General features: G+C 41.9%; 1 protein-coding gene across 6 annotated transcripts in view; it reads left to right on the forward strand.

Moving 5' to 3' along the window:
- Positions 1-20,209, forward strand: part of plce1 (phospholipase C, epsilon 1) — a 102,172-nt gene extending 81,963 nt beyond the window's left edge. For 5 of the 6 annotated variants that reach the window (XM_053640051.1, XM_053640053.1, XM_053640052.1 and 2 more), the window contains 11 exons: positions 1,316-1,447; positions 4,495-4,788; positions 5,814-5,977; positions 8,330-8,591; positions 8,820-8,938; positions 10,810-10,938; positions 12,044-12,235; positions 13,874-14,035; positions 14,224-14,436; positions 14,588-14,702; positions 18,186-20,209. In XM_053640051.1, coding sequence (XP_053496026.1) covers positions 1,316-1,447; positions 4,495-4,788; positions 5,814-5,977; positions 8,330-8,591; positions 8,820-8,938; positions 10,810-10,938; positions 12,044-12,235; positions 13,874-14,035; positions 14,224-14,436; positions 14,588-14,702; positions 18,186-18,313 — 1,910 coding nt within the window. In that variant the 3' untranslated portion in view covers positions 18,314-20,209. Of the gene's footprint in view, positions 1-1,315; positions 1,448-4,494; positions 4,789-5,813; positions 5,978-8,329; positions 8,592-8,819; positions 8,939-10,809; positions 10,939-12,043; positions 12,236-13,873; positions 14,036-14,223; positions 14,437-14,587; positions 14,807-18,185 lie in introns of all 6 variants that reach the window. The other variant, XR_008387505.1, reaches the window with a different exon arrangement.
- The last annotated feature ends 14 nt before the right edge of the window (positions 20,210-20,223 follow it).

The following is a 20,223-nucleotide window of genomic DNA, read 5'->3' on the forward strand; positions in this document are numbered from 1 at the left end:
ATAATTACCAGACTGAAAAAAATAAATGCTACTGGCATCGTGTCTTTGATGAAAACTTTTCAAAAAATTTCGTTCCAAACGGTGTTGAGGAAATGCGATAATCTTGTGTGTGTTTGCTTATGGGCTCCAGGAGAGCATACGTGGTTCATCTTTAAATGTCGGACAAATCGGACCAAATTGTTTCTCTCTGCGAACGCGGGCGGTTGATCATGTCTAGTGACACAGCGTCACATAGACATAAGTCTAGCCAAAAGCTAGATCTCTGGCTTGCAAGACTAACTTCAACTACCATCTTATCTGTTAGAGGAAGTGTTCAGTGTCATGCTCGCTTGTTTCGGTTTTTTAGGAAACTCAGCCCAGAGCGAGAACGTGTTGATAATAAACACAATAAAGCTGCCATTCTCTAGCGTTCGCTTGCTATATTGTTATGGCAGCAGGCAACAATGATTTCAAGTGCACCTATTATGGTTTTTCAGATATTACCTTTCATGTAGTGTGTTATGTATGCAGCTGTTTGTGAATGTAAGAGTCTGCAGACTTTCAAAAATCAAAGCGCACGACAAACTGAGTTATTGACTACCAAAAGAAGGAACCGATTCTGAACAGCTGAAACGAGTCGTTAGTGATTCCAGACTTGCTTCCTGTACTAACCTATGTAGGTTTGTAACAAAAAGCCCCGCCTCTGGTCTTCATCGGCTGCTCACTGACAGCGGTAGACCAATCACAACAGATTGGGAAATCTGACCAATCAGAGCAGAGTATGCTCTCTGAAAAGAGTAGTTTAGAATGAATCCTTTAGAACGAATCATTGAACGAGTCGTTTGTGACACTGGGGGGAAAAGGTAATGCTGCAGTTTAAATTCTGAGCACATTAAAGTGTTTTTTGACCTCGGATGCGTGTAAATCTATTGTAAGAGACTTTTAAAACAAAATTACGCACGTTTCAAAACCATAATAGGTGCACTTTAACAAACGATGTCCCATGTAGCCCTATATTTCAGACATGACCTATTTCTACATATAGGAGGCACTGATTGTCATTTGTCTGAGCGAAGGTTCTGTGAGTGAGTCCTGATACTGCCTTTTTCACTAGCTGCACAGTGAGCATGTCAAGACAGTAGAGACTCCCATGGTGGTAAATTAGAATCAGGTGCTCAAGTTGAATGGAAATAACATCAGTCCCTTGAGCACAGGCTAAACAAACAAGCAGCTCCAATCTACTGGGAGCCTGAGGAGACCAATGCCCTCCAGCCAGAACCCTAACGCTCTTGTGTGTGTTTGTGTTTCTCTCTGTGTGTGTGTGTGTGGGAACTAGGCCTATCCACCCACTCCCCATCATGCTCTAACAGAGGAAAGGAGCGCAAAAGCCGAAAATCCATCTTTGGCAACGCCCCAGTCCGTGGGAGCCCTGGCGAACCGGTGACGCTGGTGCGCGGCTCAGGGAAAGGTACTGCTGCACTGTGCACAGCTCACACAGGAAACAGAACACCCACTTAGAGCACCCCTGGGAAAAGGCCGCTTAACTTTTCCACCCCCAAATGCACATTAAAAAAAAAAAAGTCTTCTCTCACAGCACGCTTCCAGGAAGTGGCTCTTGGCATGAGTAAATGCGCAGATAGGAATTTATTCACTTGATCCCATTTCGGACATCAGCATTCAGACAGTTTATGTGCTCAAGACACTAGAATGCAGTAGCTACTCACTTGACCTGCGTGGTGCCAACTCAGCTATGCAACCAGTAGTGCCAAGAACGGCGCAGATATGATTCATAGCTCACAAGTTATGTTAGCATTCAGCTGATGTTTATACCTTTCACCTTTTCATAGCAGGACAGGAACAACATACTGCAGCGCTCGTATGCTTAAATGCCAGTCGTTTTTGAAGTTATGGTACAAATGTTGATGTAGGTGGGCCTTTTTCACTGGAATTGGAATGAAATCTTTAAATGCTATTTTCTCTCCTCTCGCTTTTGGGGATAAACAGACATTAAAATGCTAGAACTTGTTTTCAGAAATATATAGTAGAAAATGTCCAAATATGACCATAGGAAAGGTTTTCCCACGCCACCACACGCTCCCTGGCTTTGCTCGTGTCACTTAATTGCATTTCTTTTAGAGATGCACCGATACTAAATTTCTCAGCCGATACGATAACTGATTATTCAGAGTGATATCGACCGATACCGATAACCAATTATTCAGAATGATATTGTCCGATAGCGATTATTCAGAGGGATATCGTCCAATACGATAACCGATTATTCAGAGTGATATCGTCCGATATCGAATATTCAGAATGATATCGTCCGGTGCCGATTATTCAGAATGATATCGTCCGGTGCCGATTATTCAGAATGATATCGTCCGGTGCCGATTATTCAGAATGATATCGTCCGATACCGAATATTCAGAATTATATCGTCCGGTGCCGATTATTCAGAATGATATCGTCCGATACCGAATATTCAGAATGATATCGTCCGGTGCCGATTATTCAGAGTGATATCGTCCGATACCGAATATTCAGAGTGATATCGTCCGATATCGAATATTCAGAATTATATCGTCCGGTGCCGATTATTCAGAATGATATCGTCCGATAGCGATTATTCAGAGGGATATCGTCCGATACGATAACCGATTATTCAGAATGATATCGGCCGATGCCGAATATTCAGAGTGATATCGTCCGATATCGAATATTCAGAATGATATCGTCCGGTGCCGATTATTCAGAATGATATCGGCCGATGCCGAATATTCAGAGTGATATCGTCCGATATCGAATATTCAGAATGATATCGTCCGGTGCCGATTATTCAGAATGATATCGTCCGATGTCGAATATTCAGAATGATATCGTCCGGTGCCGATTATTCAGAATGATATCGTCCGATACTGAATATTCAGAATGATATCGTCCGGTGCCGATTATTCAGAGTGATATCGTCCGATATCGAATATTCAGAATTATATCGTCCGGTGCCGATTATTCAGAATGATATTGTCCGATACTGAATATTCAGAATGATATCGTCCATTGCCGATTATTCAGAATGATATCGTCCAATACTGAATATTCAGAATGATATCGTCCGATACTGAATATTCAGAATGATATCGTCCGGTGCCGATTATTCAGAGTGATATCGTCCGATACGATAACCGATTATTCAGAATGATATCGTCCGATACCGATTATTCAGAATGATATCGTCCGATACCGATTATTCAGAATGATATCGTCCGATACTGAATATTCAGAATGATATCGTCCGATGCCGATTGTTCAGAATGATATCGTTCGATGCCGATTATTCAGAGTGATATTGTCCGATACCGATAACCGATTATTCAGAGTGATATCGTCCGATGCCGATAGTTCTGCCTTTTATACCTTCTTTTAAATGAATAATAATTAATTCCACAATTCTGAAGGAAATGCAAATAATGAGATCGGCCGATGCCGAATATTCAGAGTGATATCGTCCGATATCGAATATTCAGAATGATATCGTCCGATGCCGATTGTTCAGAATGATATCGTTCGATGCCGATTATTCAGAGTGATATTGTCCGATACCGATAACCGATTATTCAGAGTGATATTGTCCGATACCGATAACCGATTATTCAGAGTGATATCGTCCGATGCCGATAGTTCTGCCTTTTATACCTTCTTTTAAATGAATAATAATTAATTCCACAATTCTGAAGGAAATGCAAATAAAAACTTTATTCTCTCCATTTCAACAAGTTGTTTCACAGTAACTGGTCTCATCAACACAAAACACATTACTCACGTTAACACATGAACTCAATTCTGAAGATTAAAGTAAGATTATTAACTTATTGAATGTTATTAATTCATATTAACATTGACTGAATTCTAAAAAACCTCCTGTTAGTCTCACATTCACTCTCCAAAAACAAAAGCATTTCTACTTCATCACTGAACATCAGACTGGTAATATATAATATAAGCTTTTTTTATATATTAACATTAACTGCATATGAAATACACTACTCTACAAATATATTTTTATGTGCAATTTATACTTTTTTGTCAACTTATCTTCATTTAAATCTTTCAACTGTGTACTGGCGCTTTAATTCAGGGCGAGCAGCTCGAGCAGCTCGGCAAAAATAAAATAATTAGACTCTATGCCGAAACTCCCGCTTCACTTCTGCTCACTTGCAGTGTAAAAATTTTTGCAGTGCCGAGCTTACAGAGATTACAAACTGCAGTTTTGTCGACATTCCACACAAGAGACATCTTTACACACAGCACGAAATCGCTGTGTTTTCCTCGCCCTCTTTTGATTGACAGAGTATAATCGTCCCTGATCATCAGATGTTTTTAAACTATCGGCTGATAGCGTGAAAAATAGCTTTTTTTCACCGATGTACCGGTATCGGCCGATACATCGGTGCATCTCTAGTTTCTTTCCCTTTGATCTGTCTCTGTCCTCATCACAATCCTGTTCCGTTGCAGCCAGTATGGATGGCACAAGGTCAAGCTGGGAGGAGCAGACGATGCCAGCGACAGGCACAACGCCCTCATTGAGCGCCATCATCCGCACACCCAAGTGCTACCACATCTCATCGGTGAATGAGAACGCTGCCAAGCGCCTGTGTCGTCGTTACTCCGCCAAACTGATTGGGCACACAGAGCGCCAGCTGTTACGCACCTACCCTGCTGCCACACGCATCGACTCTGCCAACCCCAACCCCCTCTGCTTCTGGCTGCATGGCATCCAACTCGTCGCCCTCAACTACCAGACCGACGGTGAGCGGCGCTCTTACAACAGCTATCAAAAATGATGTTTCTTAACCGGGAATTTTTTATTTATTTTTTCTACTGCAAGATACATAGAATTTAATATCAGATGTTAATCACTGAGACTTGATTCTTATTAATAATGCATTCTTGAATAACGAGTAAAATGTTATTAACTTTTTACAACTGCTGAAATATTAACAGCGCTTGATAGTACATTTAGAACCCTATTTTATGACCTTTCGAAATAATTGCCTGGTAATGTCCGCACGGGAAATTGATGTTTAACGGATGTAATTCGCGATGACCCGAGCAAACGCAGCTGGAAGTGAAATGATACTATGAGGTTCTCCAGAATCTGAAGCCCAGCAATGGAAATTTGTAAAATGGAGAATATTTCGATCCCGAGTGGTACAAAAAAAAAAAAAAAGTGTTCACTTTATCTCCGGGACTGTCGGGAAGCCAAGAAAGCGTTATCGGCCATGATGGGGGCAGTTGTGGCTTGACTGTTAAGGCTGTGGGTTACTGATCGGAAGGTCGGGGGTTCAAGCCCCAGCACTGCCAAGCTGCCACTGTTGAGCCCTTGAGCAAGTCCCTTAACCCTCTCTGCTCCAGGGGTGCTGTGTCATGGCTGACCCTGCACTCTGACCCCAGCTTCCTGACATGCTGGGGTATTCACAGCACAGTGAATATGGGATTTCACTGTAATGTATGTGACCAATAAAGACTCCTTATCATTATTAGTATCATTATCTGTGGGTGGGAGGGATGGCGTTACTCTCTCTCCCTGAACATTCACAGCAACGTAGCCAATCATAAAGTGTCTGGGAGCTCCGGTATGTGGAAGAGGGCAGACAGCATTTCCTCCGAGTGTTCAGCTGTATTGTGATGTAGCATGAATGGAAAGCAAAGATACGGTGGCTGACTTCATACGTCTCAGAGGAAGCATGTGCTAGCCTTCACTCGTATTGGCAAATAGGGCGAAAGGAATTTGTAAAAAAAATTTTTTTTAAATTGTAATTTTCCACATGCAGATCTGCCCATGCAGCTGAACACTGCTCTGTTCGAGGTGAACGGTCACTGCGGCTTTGTCCTGAAGCCACCCGTGTTATGGGATCGCACCTGCTATCTGTACCATCAGTTCAGCCCACTGGAGCGAGACCTGGAGCACATGAGCCCTACTGTCTACTCACTTACTGTAAGAACACACACACGCACATTTGTCTTGCTATCCTTGTGAGGACCTTCCATAATAACCTAAGTATTAATACTGTGTCTATATCTAAAGCTAACTGTAACCTCGTAATCAAAATGATACATTAAGGGGCTTTACATAAAAGCTGCAAAAATGGCCCAGCAAGGTACATGTGGCGAATTCTGGTCACCACACACACACACACACACACACACACACACACACACACACACACACGGCTTTATTGAAAGCTATAGTTACAGTCAGGTCCATAAATATTTGGATGTTGGAGTAATGTAATGAGCGTAAGTAATGTATATGAGTGTTAAGTGTGGACTTTCAGCTTTAACTTCAGTGCATTTACATCCTAATGTAGGAATTACAGCCATGTGGTTCCCCCCGTCTTTTTAAGACACCAAAAGTAACCAGACGGTCGGCTGCTCAGTTGTTCCACAGTCAGGTGTGCGTTATTCCCTCATTATTTCACTTGCAAGTTAGCAGATAAAAGGTCTAGGTGTAGCAGTCGCATTTGGAATCCGATACTTTTAACTCTGAATATGATGTCCAAAGAGCCGTCACCGTCAGTGAAGCAAACCATCATTAGGCTAAAAAATCGAAAACAAACCCATCAGAGAGATGGAAAAACATTAGGTGTGGACAGATTAACTATATGGTGCATTGGTAAGAAAAAAGAGAAGGCACTGGTGAGCTCATGAACACCAAAAGGCCAGGGAAGACGATGGAAAACAGCTGTGGGAGATGACTGAAGAATTCTTTCCCTGGTGAAGAAAAGCCCCTTCACAGCAGTTTGCCCGATCAAGAACACCCTCCAGGAGGTAGGCATATCTCAGTCCTCAAAGAGAAGACTTCACCAGAGTAAATACAGATGGTTTACCTTACCACAAGATGTAAACTATTGGGAAGCCTGAAAAACAGGAAGACCAGATTAGAGTTTGCCAAAAACATATTTCAAAAGCGTGTACAGTTCTAGAACATCATCTTTTGGACAGATGAGGTAGATCAACTTGAACCAGAATGATAGGAAGAGAAGGGAAGGGAACTGCTCATGATCTGAAACATTCCACCCCATATTATGACGTGAGCATGCATGGCTGCCAGTGGAATTGATTCCCTTGTATTTATTGATGATGTGACTGCTGACTGCGAAGTGTATATGACTATATTATCTACTCGGATTCAGCCAAATGTGCTTCACAGTGCAAGTAGACAATGATCAGAAGCATACTTCGAAAGCAACCCAAGACTTTTTTTTTAAGGCAAAGAAATGGCCAAGCCAATCACCTGACCTGAATCCAGTTGAGCTGCATTTCACTTGCCAAAGGTAAAACAGTTTAAAAAAAAAAAAGGCACAACACTCCAAGAACAAGCAGGAACTGGAGACAGCTGCAGTAAAGGCCTGGCAGAGCATCACCAGGGAAGAAAGCCACGTTTGGTGACGTCTATGGAACTCCCAGACTTCAGTGACTGTGAAGGATTTGTGACCAAATGTTAAAACTGTATTATTGGTTAAGTTTGTCCAGTTACTTTTGGTCCCTTTAAAAGTCATTATTTAATTTCATCTCCAATATACTGTGGTCAACACCTAAAATAATAATAATAACTCCAAAGTCTCCGAATATTTATGGAACTGACCGTATGTCCTAATGCAGACCTCTTTGCTTCAATGTTTCCCAATTATGGAATGACTCCTCATTATAATTAAAAAAAATAAATTAAAACATGAGTCAGATGGTTAAAAACAAACTGTGCATGCACTAATATTGTAATAACTTTGGGGACAAAGCACTGTATATTCAATATCATCTTAACTGGTAGAGAGTGTGCCATGTACTGTAATTCTCGCTCAAATTGCTATTTGCCTTTTACGAAACTAAGCCCAGATTGTGTTCTGTGTTCTGTATTGGCTTGGGTTGAAGGCGTCATGGATGGAAGTGCAATGTGCACACAATAATATTTAAACACACAGCAGCTTTGCTTGTAAATTTAGGCAGTTGTAGTACTGGTTGAAATTTTATCGTATTTATTCAGGGGTTGGTTTACCCATCACTTAAGCTAATGGTGCCTCTGCTGGATAGTCTTTGGCTTATTTGGTAGTGTGGACAGAAACCCGTCCATCACCCTCTCAGCAATGGGGAGTACTGATGGGATTTGCTATGCGGTGCCGTATACAGTGCCGAGTTTATTGTGTAAACACGGCCGATGCATACGAAGCACTAAGGTTTACAAAAGCTTTGTGTTATTCCTGAGACGTTATTTAAACAGGTGTTTATTTTACCGTGTCATCCACAGTAGTGTGCTTTAACTGCACTCTTGCTGTCCTTCTCCGTTTACCAGGTGGTATCTGGGCAGAACGTGTGCCCGGGGAACAGCAATGGCAGCCCGTGTGTGGAGGTGGAGGTGCTTAGCTTGCCGGCTGACGCTTGCCACTTCCGCACTAAGCCCATCCACCGCAACACACTCAACCCCATGTGGAGCGAGAGCTTCACCTTCCAGGTGCACTTCGAAGACCTGACATTCCTACGTCTGGCTGTCGTGGAGAACAACAGCTCACAGGTCACGGCGCAGAGGATCCTACCGCTGAAGGCGCTTAAACCCGGTCAGAAACATTGCCAGCGCTAGCACAGCGCGTTTCTTTTTATTAGGGTGTCGTAGGCAAGAGCCAAGCCCCGAGACTTTCTATAAATAGGCCTTGCCACATACACCTGCTTTGTGTATTATCTTCAGTGTAGCTGATTTTAATAATGACGCAGTATGGAAAATGTCAGTACGAGTGTTCCAGAAAATCAGAGTTCGCGTTAACTCTGTTCACGCATGCTTCCTTTAGGCTACAGACACCTGCAGCTGAGGAATCAGCACAACGAGGCGTTGGAGGTCTCCACCCTCTTCCTGTTCAGCCGCAAGACAGAGGAGAGTCCTGATGGAGGAGCACGACCGGCCACTGTGGTAAGAACCCGTCACGAGAGCCACATCTGAAATCACTCTATAACAGTGGTCACCAACCCTGCTTCTGGAGATCTACCTTCCTGAAGACTTTAGCTCGTGCCCATCTAGTCACTGCCTTAAGAAGTTCTTGATCAACAAAAACAGGTGTGTTTGATTTTGGTCGGCGATCTCAAGGAAGAAGCAGAGGGCTTGGTGACCACTGCTCTACAGCCTCTGTGTCTTTTAATTCATTTTCTTTCCACCAATTATTACGAATTACTTTCCTTTCCATGGCCCTTATTACTTCCCTTTACTGGGTACAATTATTTGTCCATGTCTCTCACCAGTTCAAGTGATAATTATATATGTAGTAAACGCAGAAGTAGTGCACGTTGATTGGTTTAATTGCGCATTCATGTTCCAAACAAAATTCCTGAAATGTCTTTCGTTCATTTTGTGTATTTGTGGAGTCGTACTCACAATTAAGCCGAGGTCTCAGAGCTCCAGTGTCTAGTTCCATGGAACGTGTCCAGGGAACAGGACAACATGTTGGGAATAGTTCTGATTGTTTTAACAGCTTAAGAATGTGACTCGTCCCCAAATACTCAATATTCCAGGCCAGCGCCTGAACCTATACAGGAAATCATAGAGATCTGCTTGGCATGTAGTCCTGCTTTCCTCACAGTCTGTTACTGCTTTGCTGAACTCGGGCTGAATCTGATGTCATTTTTAATCTGTGATAACTAGAGCTGCAACAACTAATCGATAAAATCGATAATAATCGATTATGAAAATAGTTGCCAACGAATCTCATTATCGATTAGTTGGTCTGCGCACGGTACATTTACTCATTACGTTACTTCTGTTTCGAAAACACGCTTCAGAGAGTAAAGAAGTTGTGTCCCAAATGATGTACTATACACTTACACTATGCACTATGTTTTCTACAGTCTAGAGCAGTGTTTCCGCAGACCCCTAGTGGTCAGTGGTGTAGTTGCAGGGGGTCCGTAGGAAAGTTTTAAAAATGTTTAAATAATATTATATATATATTTTTGTTAAATGTACCAAAATATATTCAAATGAGATGTTTTAAAATTAATCAATTTGGTTATTCGCGTGCATTCACAAATATCACGTTAGCTGAGCTGACGATCGTTCATTGATGGATTTATTTTAAATTTATTTACAAATGAAATGATCATTTGCAAAAACCTATGAGTGGTAAAGTTCAAATGTCACATTGATGGATAAAATAAACAAAAGATAATTCAGAGAGTCAAATTAAATGTCACACCAACAATAAAATGTAACTGAACCTGGTATTTGAACCAATCCCTGGGGAATGACAGGTTCTACCAATCAACCAGGCATTGCTAGGACTGTACAATTCTGTGCTGTTTGTGCATCCATAAAAAGTAATGCATAAATACTATACATTGTGTGTGTGTGTATGTATGTATGTATGTATGTATATGTATGCATTACTTTTTATAGATGAAAAAAAAAAAAAAAGGGCACGGAATTAAACTACAGTCCTAAATGAATAATATATATTCTGGTGTGTGTATTTGGTGCTTTTCAGTCTTATATAATTGGACAAATAGTTGTGTAAAGTTTTAGTCTTACGTTAATATTCGTAACACTCAGTGTGTGGATTTTATTTTAAATAAATGAAAAAATGGTACTGGAAGTTCGCCCCGCCCCATCTGATTAATCGAAAATAAACAAATAAATGAATCATAATTAATCGGCCAACTAATCGATTATGAAAATAATCGTTAGTTGCAGTCCTAGTGATAACAGACGAACACAAGAAGTTATCTGGATTATAACGTGATCTAATGCTGCACGGTGTTGGATGACGAGCTGTTGCCCTTCTCTCGTTTGTTCAGTTGTTTAGCTCGGAGGAGAGGCGAGCGGCGCAGCAGCACAAAGTGACGGTGCACGGCGCTCCAGGACCCGAACCTTTTACTGTGCTCGGCTTGAAAGAACACACCACAGCAAAGCAGCTACTTAACGTGGTGAGTCACACACACACACACATAGATGGATGGATGAATGGATGCCCCCTGTGTATCTATTCATCTTTTCAAGCCCTGTTTCTATCCACGCAAAGATGACTGATGGGTGAATGCAGGAACTGGATAGCTGACTAATATAAAGGTTTGGTGGGATGGATGGATAGAAAAGAAATAAATGTGTAGTATAGAAGGATTGAACAACAAATGGGAAAAATAAATACATCTACGGATGGGTAGATGGATAGATGAAATAGATAACTGAAGGTAATGAATGAAGATGGAGGGATACATAACAGTATGTATGAATGGATGGATGAATAAATAGATAAACAGATAAATGCATATATAAGGACAAGGGACAAAGTATGTTGGACTATGATAGTAAGGTGGTGTGACACCACAAGCCACCAGAACAGCCTTAATGCACCTTTCTTCCAATAGATTAGTGTTTTGATGATGCTGCTGCTGCTGATTGATCTAAAATCTCTCTCAGGTGACTGCGAAAGCCGTAGCATATGATTTACGTTATTTTCATCCTCATGAAACCATTCAGCCCTTGTGCACCTGTGGGTGGGGGCGGAGTCATCCTGGACGTGACCAAGCCCATAATTATAGAAATGTTTCATCATAGGTGATCAGTCAGAATGACTTTCCCCCCCCCCGATTTGCAGTGACCCTTCCCTTTAAAGGATCAAGTGGAACCAAACCATGTGAGCAAAATAAATAAATGCCCCCCACCCCGAACAGCAAAAACGGAGCCACTGGTTGTTGTTTTTTTCCCACTTTAATTCATCACCTGACTGTATAAGCATGTAATTGTGGTGTAATTTAGTAATAAAGAAGTTTCCTATCTCTTGCATTGTGGCATTGGAGCAGTGTTGCAATTGTTTACAGTACAAGTGCAAATCAACAGAGAAGAAACGTGTCCGATAAATGTGCTTTGAATGAAGTGTGAGTGCCTGGAGGTTTATATTTGATATTGCTTTTTGATTACAGCATTACATTAAGGCATTGCTAGCTACAATAGATGCAGCACACTTTCCCACACACTCACATAAATCTGTGCTTTTCCTGTAAACACTCGCTGTGTTCTTGCCCTCGCCAGCTGGTTCCAGATGCCTCCGCTGACTACTTCCTGATGGAAGAGAAGATACCACTGTCAAAGGAAAAGTGCGACGCAAAGAAAGTTCCTCAGCAGCGTCCTCTAGCGTCCGACGAGAGGGTTCTCAAAGTGCTGCACAGCTGGCAGCCTGAGGAGGGCTACGTGGGCCACCTATGCCTTAAAGCCAAGGAGGAGGTAAACGGAGGTCTTATTCAGATTTCATTCGATTTAATTCGGATTATCTGCTATAAAAGAGGTGGGCGTGGAGTATTTGTAAATTAGCCCAAAACTGTCATTAACGGTCCTGTCTGCTCCTCCTTCTCTTGAGCATATAGTTGGCCTAGAGTTGGCCTCTCTTAAGGTACGTTCACACACAGAGCGACCAGAGCCCATTCATTTTCACTGAGAGCTGGCGACTTCCAGCGACTAGATGTGGGCGTGTCCAGCAACACAACAAAGTTGAGAAAAGTTTAACTTTATGCGAATTTGGAGCGACTTGGCGCAGCGACTCCGACGGGACTGAAGACAGTAGAGCGCACGTGATCCGCGATCCACCATGCTGCCTGTGTGTCCGGCGTTTGTGCTTCCGCCGCAGATAGGTGGCCGCAACGGCAAAGAGCGCACACTGCTCCTCCTTCATCTCTTAGGACATGATGCGTATATACACTGGTGAATTTTATATACAGACGCTCCAGAATGTTTCATCTTAGCTGGAAATAAACTGGTTTGTCGTGAAATGTGGAATGCTAGAGGCACCACCCATTGATTAAAGGTTACTATGGCAACCAGTAGTCGGAATGACTGGCGACTTCATTGTACCTTGTAGCACTTGTTGCAGTTCCCATTTTTGACCAGTAGGTACAATATCTCATCTCCTCTGTCGATCTAAAAGGGACAGTTAGCAAGCTGCCCAAACACTGCACAACAATTAGAAACAATTGAGCAAATCAGTATATTTATAATTGGCTTAAATTTGTCAAATAGCAACGTTTGGCCACTCAAGACTAGTAGTGACACAGATTAGTATTTCTAACAATAAAATATCACAAAATGAAAATGAATTGTGGCAGTGTTGATGATAAATTTCCCCATTTTAATCACATTTTATATAAAAAGTCTCACTCATTTTCAGAATCCATTTCTTCTGATCATACCTCAAAACATTTTCTGAGGTGCTTTCACAATAATCTATTTGTTTTCCCAGAAAAGTGCTGACGTTCTGTCTTTTGTGCTGATATTTAATAAAAAAAGCTCATGTTAAATGTACATTGGAGCCATAACAGTGCTCTTACCTGGCCTAGCTAGTATCGGCAGCAGTCTAAATATGTAGACTTATTATTATCTAAAAGTACAAGATTAAATAAAGACTTTAACACTAGGACGAGGAGGTTGTTTACCTTCGCACTAGCTTTGAAAATCGAGAATGAGCTGCTTGTGTGACTTAGCCGTATGCATCCACTGTTAAATTGGGACGTCACATTATGTACTGTTGAACATCGCAAAAATAGAGAAGTTATTATTTTTGGGTATGTTTCAGCGTTGATACATTGGCAGCATGATGGAAATCTCCTCATATTCGCTCACTAAGAAGATAAATTTTTCCCTCCAAATCTGTGACCTGATCAGTTTCACGCAGTGGCGCTTTTCTGAAAAGTTGAATTACATGGAAAGCATGTGCTGGTGGCTGAGTGGATTGAAAGAACTATGATGTTTTGACTGGAAACCAAGCAATGTTTGTTTATTTGTGACCAGCACGTTCTTTGCTCCCCCTGCTGGCTGCTCACTGAATCGCACCCTGCACTGTTTTGACTAAAACGTGCGCTGTGTTGGCAGAATTTGACTGAGAAAAACGACAAGATGGAACGAGCGGTGGAAGCGAGCAGCGGAGGAGACGAGGACGTGTTCTTTGTCCAGGTTCACGATGTTTCGCCCGAGCAGCCTCGCACGGTCATTAAAGCACCACGCTACAGCACTGCACAGGACATCATTCAGCAGGTCCGAACAATGTGGCACGTAATGGTCACTCGTATTGTTAATGATTGGAACAGTGATTTAAGAACATGCCGGAATACCGTGCTAGATTAATGTGTGTATATTGCTATAACGAGCTCTGAGGGCTCGGTTGGTTTGCTGGATAGGCGTTTATTTAACCTACCCCTCTGTCCGTCTCTGATTACACGCAGGCACTGAGCAAAGCCAAGTACTCAGTCAGCATCCTGAGCAACCCCAACCCCAGCGATTACGTGCTGATGGAGGAGGTGGGCCGTGAAGCACCCGGGAAGAAGGTGTCTTCAGCTAAACCCGCTCAGCGTGTGCTGCCTGATCACGAGTGTGTGTTCCAGGCCCAGAATAAGTGGAAGGGCCCTGGCAAGTTCATCCTCAAACTCAAGGAGCAGGTATGAGACGGGAGACGAAAGTTTCTCCACTTACATTACACGTTATGAGTCTTACTGATACAAATGGTTTGGTTTATTCTATGCGTGTAGGAGGCATCAGTCCTTCGTCTTGCTCTCTGCTGATTTGTGTCTTTATTCATGCGTGCTCTAGATTGGGCGTGAGGATAAGAGGAAGTGCGTGTCGTTTGCCAGTGAGCTTTGGAAGCTGACAGGCCGCAGTCGCAGCGTGACGATGAACGGGCCCGGCTCGAGCGAGGCAGCACACAGTAAGGAGGAGCGCGGAGCTCCGCCTCCACCCGACACCTTGGACTGAACTCACGCCTGCCGATGTGTGTGTGTTTGCGTGTGCAGTGCATGGAGTCCTGGCCAGGTACGGCGAGCTCTGGAATGTGGACACGTTCAGGCACAGATCAAACAGCTTAAAGCAGAACTCTGGCCCAAAAGCTTTCCAGCCTCCGTCAGCTTCTTTTTATCTAACTCGTGCGCCTTATTTATTTGATTATTTGATTCACCACACCTCCTGGTTCTGACGCGATAAGTTCCGTCTGCTCTGTTGGCTTCCTAAACCGAAGCCAGGAGACGAGTGTTGTGTAATTTGGGAAGCGTGTGCAGTTGCACCGAAAACCTTAGGTCAAGAGTCTAGTTTACTCTCAGCAGTGTTGGGTAAAGTGCTTAAAAAAGATAAATGTATCGCATACACTACAAGCATGGCAAGAGCAGGTGAACTACAATCCCCTCCGAAAGTATTGGAACGGCAAGACCAATTCTGTTGTTTTTGCTGTGCACTGAATACATTTGGGTTTGAGATCAAAGGATGCACAGCTTTCATTTCCTGATATTTACATCTAGATGCGTTAATGAACTTGGAAAATGGTACCTTTGGTGGCAGATCACCCAATTCTTGGGTGAGCAAAAGTATTGGAACAGAGTCTTAATGTAACTAACACTTAATATTTGGTCACATATCCCTTGCTTGCAATAAGTGCAACAAGTCGGTGACCCACTGACATCACCAAACTGTTGCATTCTTCTTTTGTGATGCTTTTACTGCAGCTTGTTTCAGTTGTTCATTTCAGGGGGGTTTCTCCTTTTCAGGAGGTGAAATGCTGCTCAACTGGGTTAAGGTCTGTTGATAGACTTGGCCAGTCTAAAACCTTCCACTTTTCCTCCCCTGATAAAGTCCTTTGATGGACTATAGTGTCCAACTATAAAGTTGGCAGTGTGTTTTGGATCATTGTCTTGCTGCATGATAAAGTTCCTCCTGATTCATTTGGATGCATTTCTCTATAAAGTTGCAGACAAAATGTTCATGTCAACTTCTGAATTCATTCCGCTGCTACCATCATGAGTTTCATCATCAATAAAGATTAGTGAGCCTGTATCAGAAGCAGCCATGCAAGCCCAAGCCCATGACACTACTTCCACCATGAGCTTATATTAGAGGTCGACCGATTGATTGGTTTTGCCGATTAATCAGCACCCTTAATTGATGACTGGAGCTATTGGTTATCGGAAAAAATCCTCACCGATAGTTTTTCCCGGTTGCGTCTGTTGACGGGAGCGGCTGAGAAGAGTCCGCTGTCATTCTACAGTACGAGAGCGGCCTCTAGAGGCGAAATAAAAACTAATCACGACTAATTCTGTTATTGTTTTTTTGATTCATTTTGTATGTCTCTGTTTTTATGTGTTATTTGGAGTGTTACTATTCGGTTCAATTTGGATGTATATTATAATAATATACTATAATGTATAATAATAATATTTCATGATTTATTTCATTTAAAGAAGTACAGTACATTTTCATGGTGCAGCCGGTACAGTTTATTTTTGTAATAAAGTTCAGCAATATGTTACTCTGAGTTTTATGTTTTCATTCAGTATCAATTTTAATAACTATCGGTTGGTTAATCGGTTATCGGCAGGTACCGTGCAACTAAGTTGTCGGTTTTGGTAAAATCCGCTATCGGTCAACCTCTAACGTGTAGGTTTTGGATCATGAGCAGATGCACACTTTGGTGGAGGTTAATCTTGGTTCTAGAACTTTTGTAACTCATCTCTATATTTCTTTGTGAATTCCAGTCTGGCTTTCTGATTCTTACTGCTGATGAGTGGTTTGCATCTTGTGGCATAGCCTCAATATTTCTGCTCTCAAAGTCTTCTTAAAACGGTGGATTGTGATACCTTCACCCCTGCTCTGTTTAGGTTGGTGATGTCACTAACTGTTATACTGTTATAATTTTATTCTCATTTCTCACAATGTTTCTGTCAACAGCTGCTGTTGTTTTCCTTGGCCGACCTGTTCTGTCTGTCGCTCAGTACACTAGTGGTTTTGTTCTTTTTCAGGACATTCCAAATGGTTGTATTGGCTATGCCCAATGTTTGTGCGATGCCTCCGATAGATTTTTCCTTCTTTTCTCGGCTTCAAAATGGCTTGCTTTTCTCCCATAGACAGCTCTTTGGTCTTCATGATGGTTTATCCTTTTTAACAACGAATGCAGTCTTCACAGGTGAAACCTAGGGCTCAAACCAAGAGTAGACATTCAGTACTATTGGTTGTTTAAACAATCAATTTAACAGGACATGCCTGGGTAGCAAGAAACACCCATCAGTCACATGTTCCAATATTTTTGATCACTTGAAAAAAATGGGTGGGTTCAAAGACAAGGTGCCATGTTCCAAGTTATTTTTTAACACATCTAGATGTAAATATCAGGAAATGAAAGCTGAAATTCCGATCTATCGTCTCATGTTCATCTTTTGATCTCAAACCCAAAATGTTTTCATTGTATAGCAAGAAGAAAAAAACAAATTGACCTTGCTGTTCCAATACTTTAGGAAGAGACTGTCCTCTGAAGCTACATCCACCAATAATATTCTGTTAATTACAAAACATCCTCTTTTTAGCTTTTAGCATTGTTGGCTGTAAGGTGAATTACAATTGCAATGAAAACACCCCTCTTCCTGGTTGAAACTGAACGTGACTTTAAGGGGAAAGGCGGCAGAGGTGAACAACGAGGGAGTGGAGCCCAATTTCCGGCCCATGTGATTCATCTGACTTTCTTATAACGTATTACAGTATGATGTATGTATAGAATAAAGCATGATGTTACAGGAAAATGATCACCGACGGGCTGGTGTGATGCGGCCATGTGTTTTTATTCCTCTTATACCACAGCAGTTTGCCAAAGTCCTACCTCGTTAACTAGTTCCCTGACCAGCCTCTCTTCCAGTTAATGAGACAGAAATATGCAGCTTGTCATGTTATTGAGAAACCAGAAAGCACAAAGCCCCCTGTCCTGAAGACTAATTAGTAGAAATGGCTCCTCACAGGAAACTACCGTTGTCGTATCGACAATCCATTTATTTGGCCAGAATTCATCCAGCAAGTCCCGGTATAAGTTGTTACTATAGAAACAATAACGTGTTAGAATAAGAGCATTAATATAAAGCTATTATGTTTATATTACTGTCTCAATCACAACGGGGAATTCAACAACGTTGTGGTATAAAAATGAGACTGCATCTGTACATCGCCTTCAGTAGAGCTGCGGAATGAGAGATTTTGCAGTGATGTGTGTGTGTGTGTGTGTTTAACCCTGCAGCACGTTTGTGATGAAACTCTTATCCAATTTTTCCCTCCTAGACAACAGAAATTCTGCTCTGATATGAAATGATACGTTAGAGCAAAGCTAGTTGCAGCGCTCTCTCATTTTGAATTTCATGACACGTGTGTGTGTCTTTCTCCGTAGGCTCTGCTTTGGCGTTGGGACTGAAGGCCTGGGTGGCAGAGGCATGTCTGGGTTTTGCCCCTCTCCCTCCTCCGCCCCCTTCTGCCTGGTCCTACCCCCTGCTGTGGAACTGGAAGCTGCACAAATGAGCGTCGAGCCGCAGTGCTCTGACCTTTAGGCAACACGATGGCCTCTCACACACTGAGTGAAGAGCATCATGGGACAGGTACCCTGTAAGCGGTTAGCTCCGGGCTGTGGAGCGTCACTGAGTGTAAGACACGGAACGGAGCCCACAGTGACTGAGCAGAACATGGAGAGCATGAGACGCAGCCAGCAGCAGGGTCAACACTGGTTCCTCACTTCCTTCAGGTCACTTCCGTCTCCATCGTCGCTTTTTTTTTTCTTTCCTCGGCTGCTTTAGCGAGCAAGTGGCCACCGGAGTAGCTCACTCCTTTATCGTGGAAGTTCTATCTTTTGCAGTACTTGTCTTCGAGAAAACGCATATTAACGTACTGCGTGCTGTTATTTTGCACATTTTTTTAAAAATTAGTTGGTTTCGGTCACAGCATATTCTTATTTTATTAAAAAAAAAAAAAAAAAGCATTTTGTAAAATATTTATTGAACTTTTTTGAAACTGACCCCCTGTAGTTGAATAGGAAGAAAAGTAGCACACTCTAGCGTAACACTACCACCACGTATAATCTGTTTAATAGGAAGGCTAATTTATTTATTGTTTAAGTTGGTGTAAGAAGTAACGCGCCCTCGTTTGGAAGGTACAATTTTCCTCTGTCTGTTTATTTCAAACACCAACACAAAGGCACTACAGCTTTCGACTTCAGTCTCTGTATGTAGTGCAATTCGTTATTATTTTTGCTGGTTTGTTTATTTCTCTCAACGATCATGTAAGAAATCTTAAACGTGGTGCTTAATTTTACAGCACTAGTAAAGTACATCTGTTTTACTGTTTTGAGACTCTAAATGTATTTGCTTGTGGGATCGGGGGGTAGGGTGGAAAGATGACTTCCTGAAGGGTTTCCTCCCCGCGTTATTTCTTGATGATGTTTGTAAAACATTTTGCATGTTGCACAAGTGTGTCTTTTGCACTCAAGTCCTTGTTTGTAAGTGTATTTTCCACACAGTTTAATTCATTGACTTTGAAATGTCCGTGACTACCTCTGGAGCCTCGACGTGTAACATTGTTCTCTAGTCTATCCATGTCTTTAACCTGACTGCTTATTAAATGTTAAAGTGGGCCTGCCCTGCATGAAGGTTGGAAACGTTTGCCTCTTGTCAGTTCTTTCCCCCCCCTCTCGTCTTGTCTTTATTTATTTAAAAGCATAGCCCGGGTCGGCCGTGTATTTCTTCTCTTGTACATATCACGGATATACGCTAGAACTATTAAAGCCACGTTGTACCTAATTTATTCTGGGGGGTGTAAATCTTGCCCAACTAGCTCGTACTGTATGTGTATATTGTTTATAGTTTTTGTAATTAAGAATTTAAAGTATTCAGTGATGCTTTGGTATTTGGAGACACTAATATATATATATATATATATATATATATATATACACACACACACACACACACACACACGTGTACTTTCTTGTTTTTCTTCTCGAGTGTGTGTAGTGCAGCTTTGTTAGCACTGACTTTCATTTAATCAGTGATCAAGTTGATTTATTGTGATCAGTTAAAGTAATGCCTGTGTAATAGATTTTATTGTTCAGCACTTCTTTCTTTCTTTCTTTCTTTCTTTGTGTTAATTTTGTGACTGTCTGACTGTTGTGGAGGAAATAACAGTTGTTGTACAATAAAAAACTAAATCTTGTAGAAAATGACTTTTTTTTTTCCCCACTTAACTTGCTTTAGAAGGCTGATGGGATACCCCTGAATCAAGTTCATGAAGCACTTTTTGCTGAAAGAATCAGAAACGCTACACCTACAGCAACGCTGAGGGTTTTTTTCCCTCTCGCCGGGTTTTATCAGGTTCATTAATATTGCATTGTATTACATATTACTATGTAATTATATTACTTTTAATCCCAACTTTCATCC

The sequence above is a fragment of the Ictalurus furcatus genome, chromosome 13 (assembly GCF_023375685.1).
Source record: "Ictalurus furcatus strain D&B chromosome 13, Billie_1.0, whole genome shotgun sequence".
NCBI classification, from domain to species: domain Eukaryota; kingdom Metazoa; phylum Chordata; class Actinopteri; order Siluriformes; family Ictaluridae; genus Ictalurus; species Ictalurus furcatus.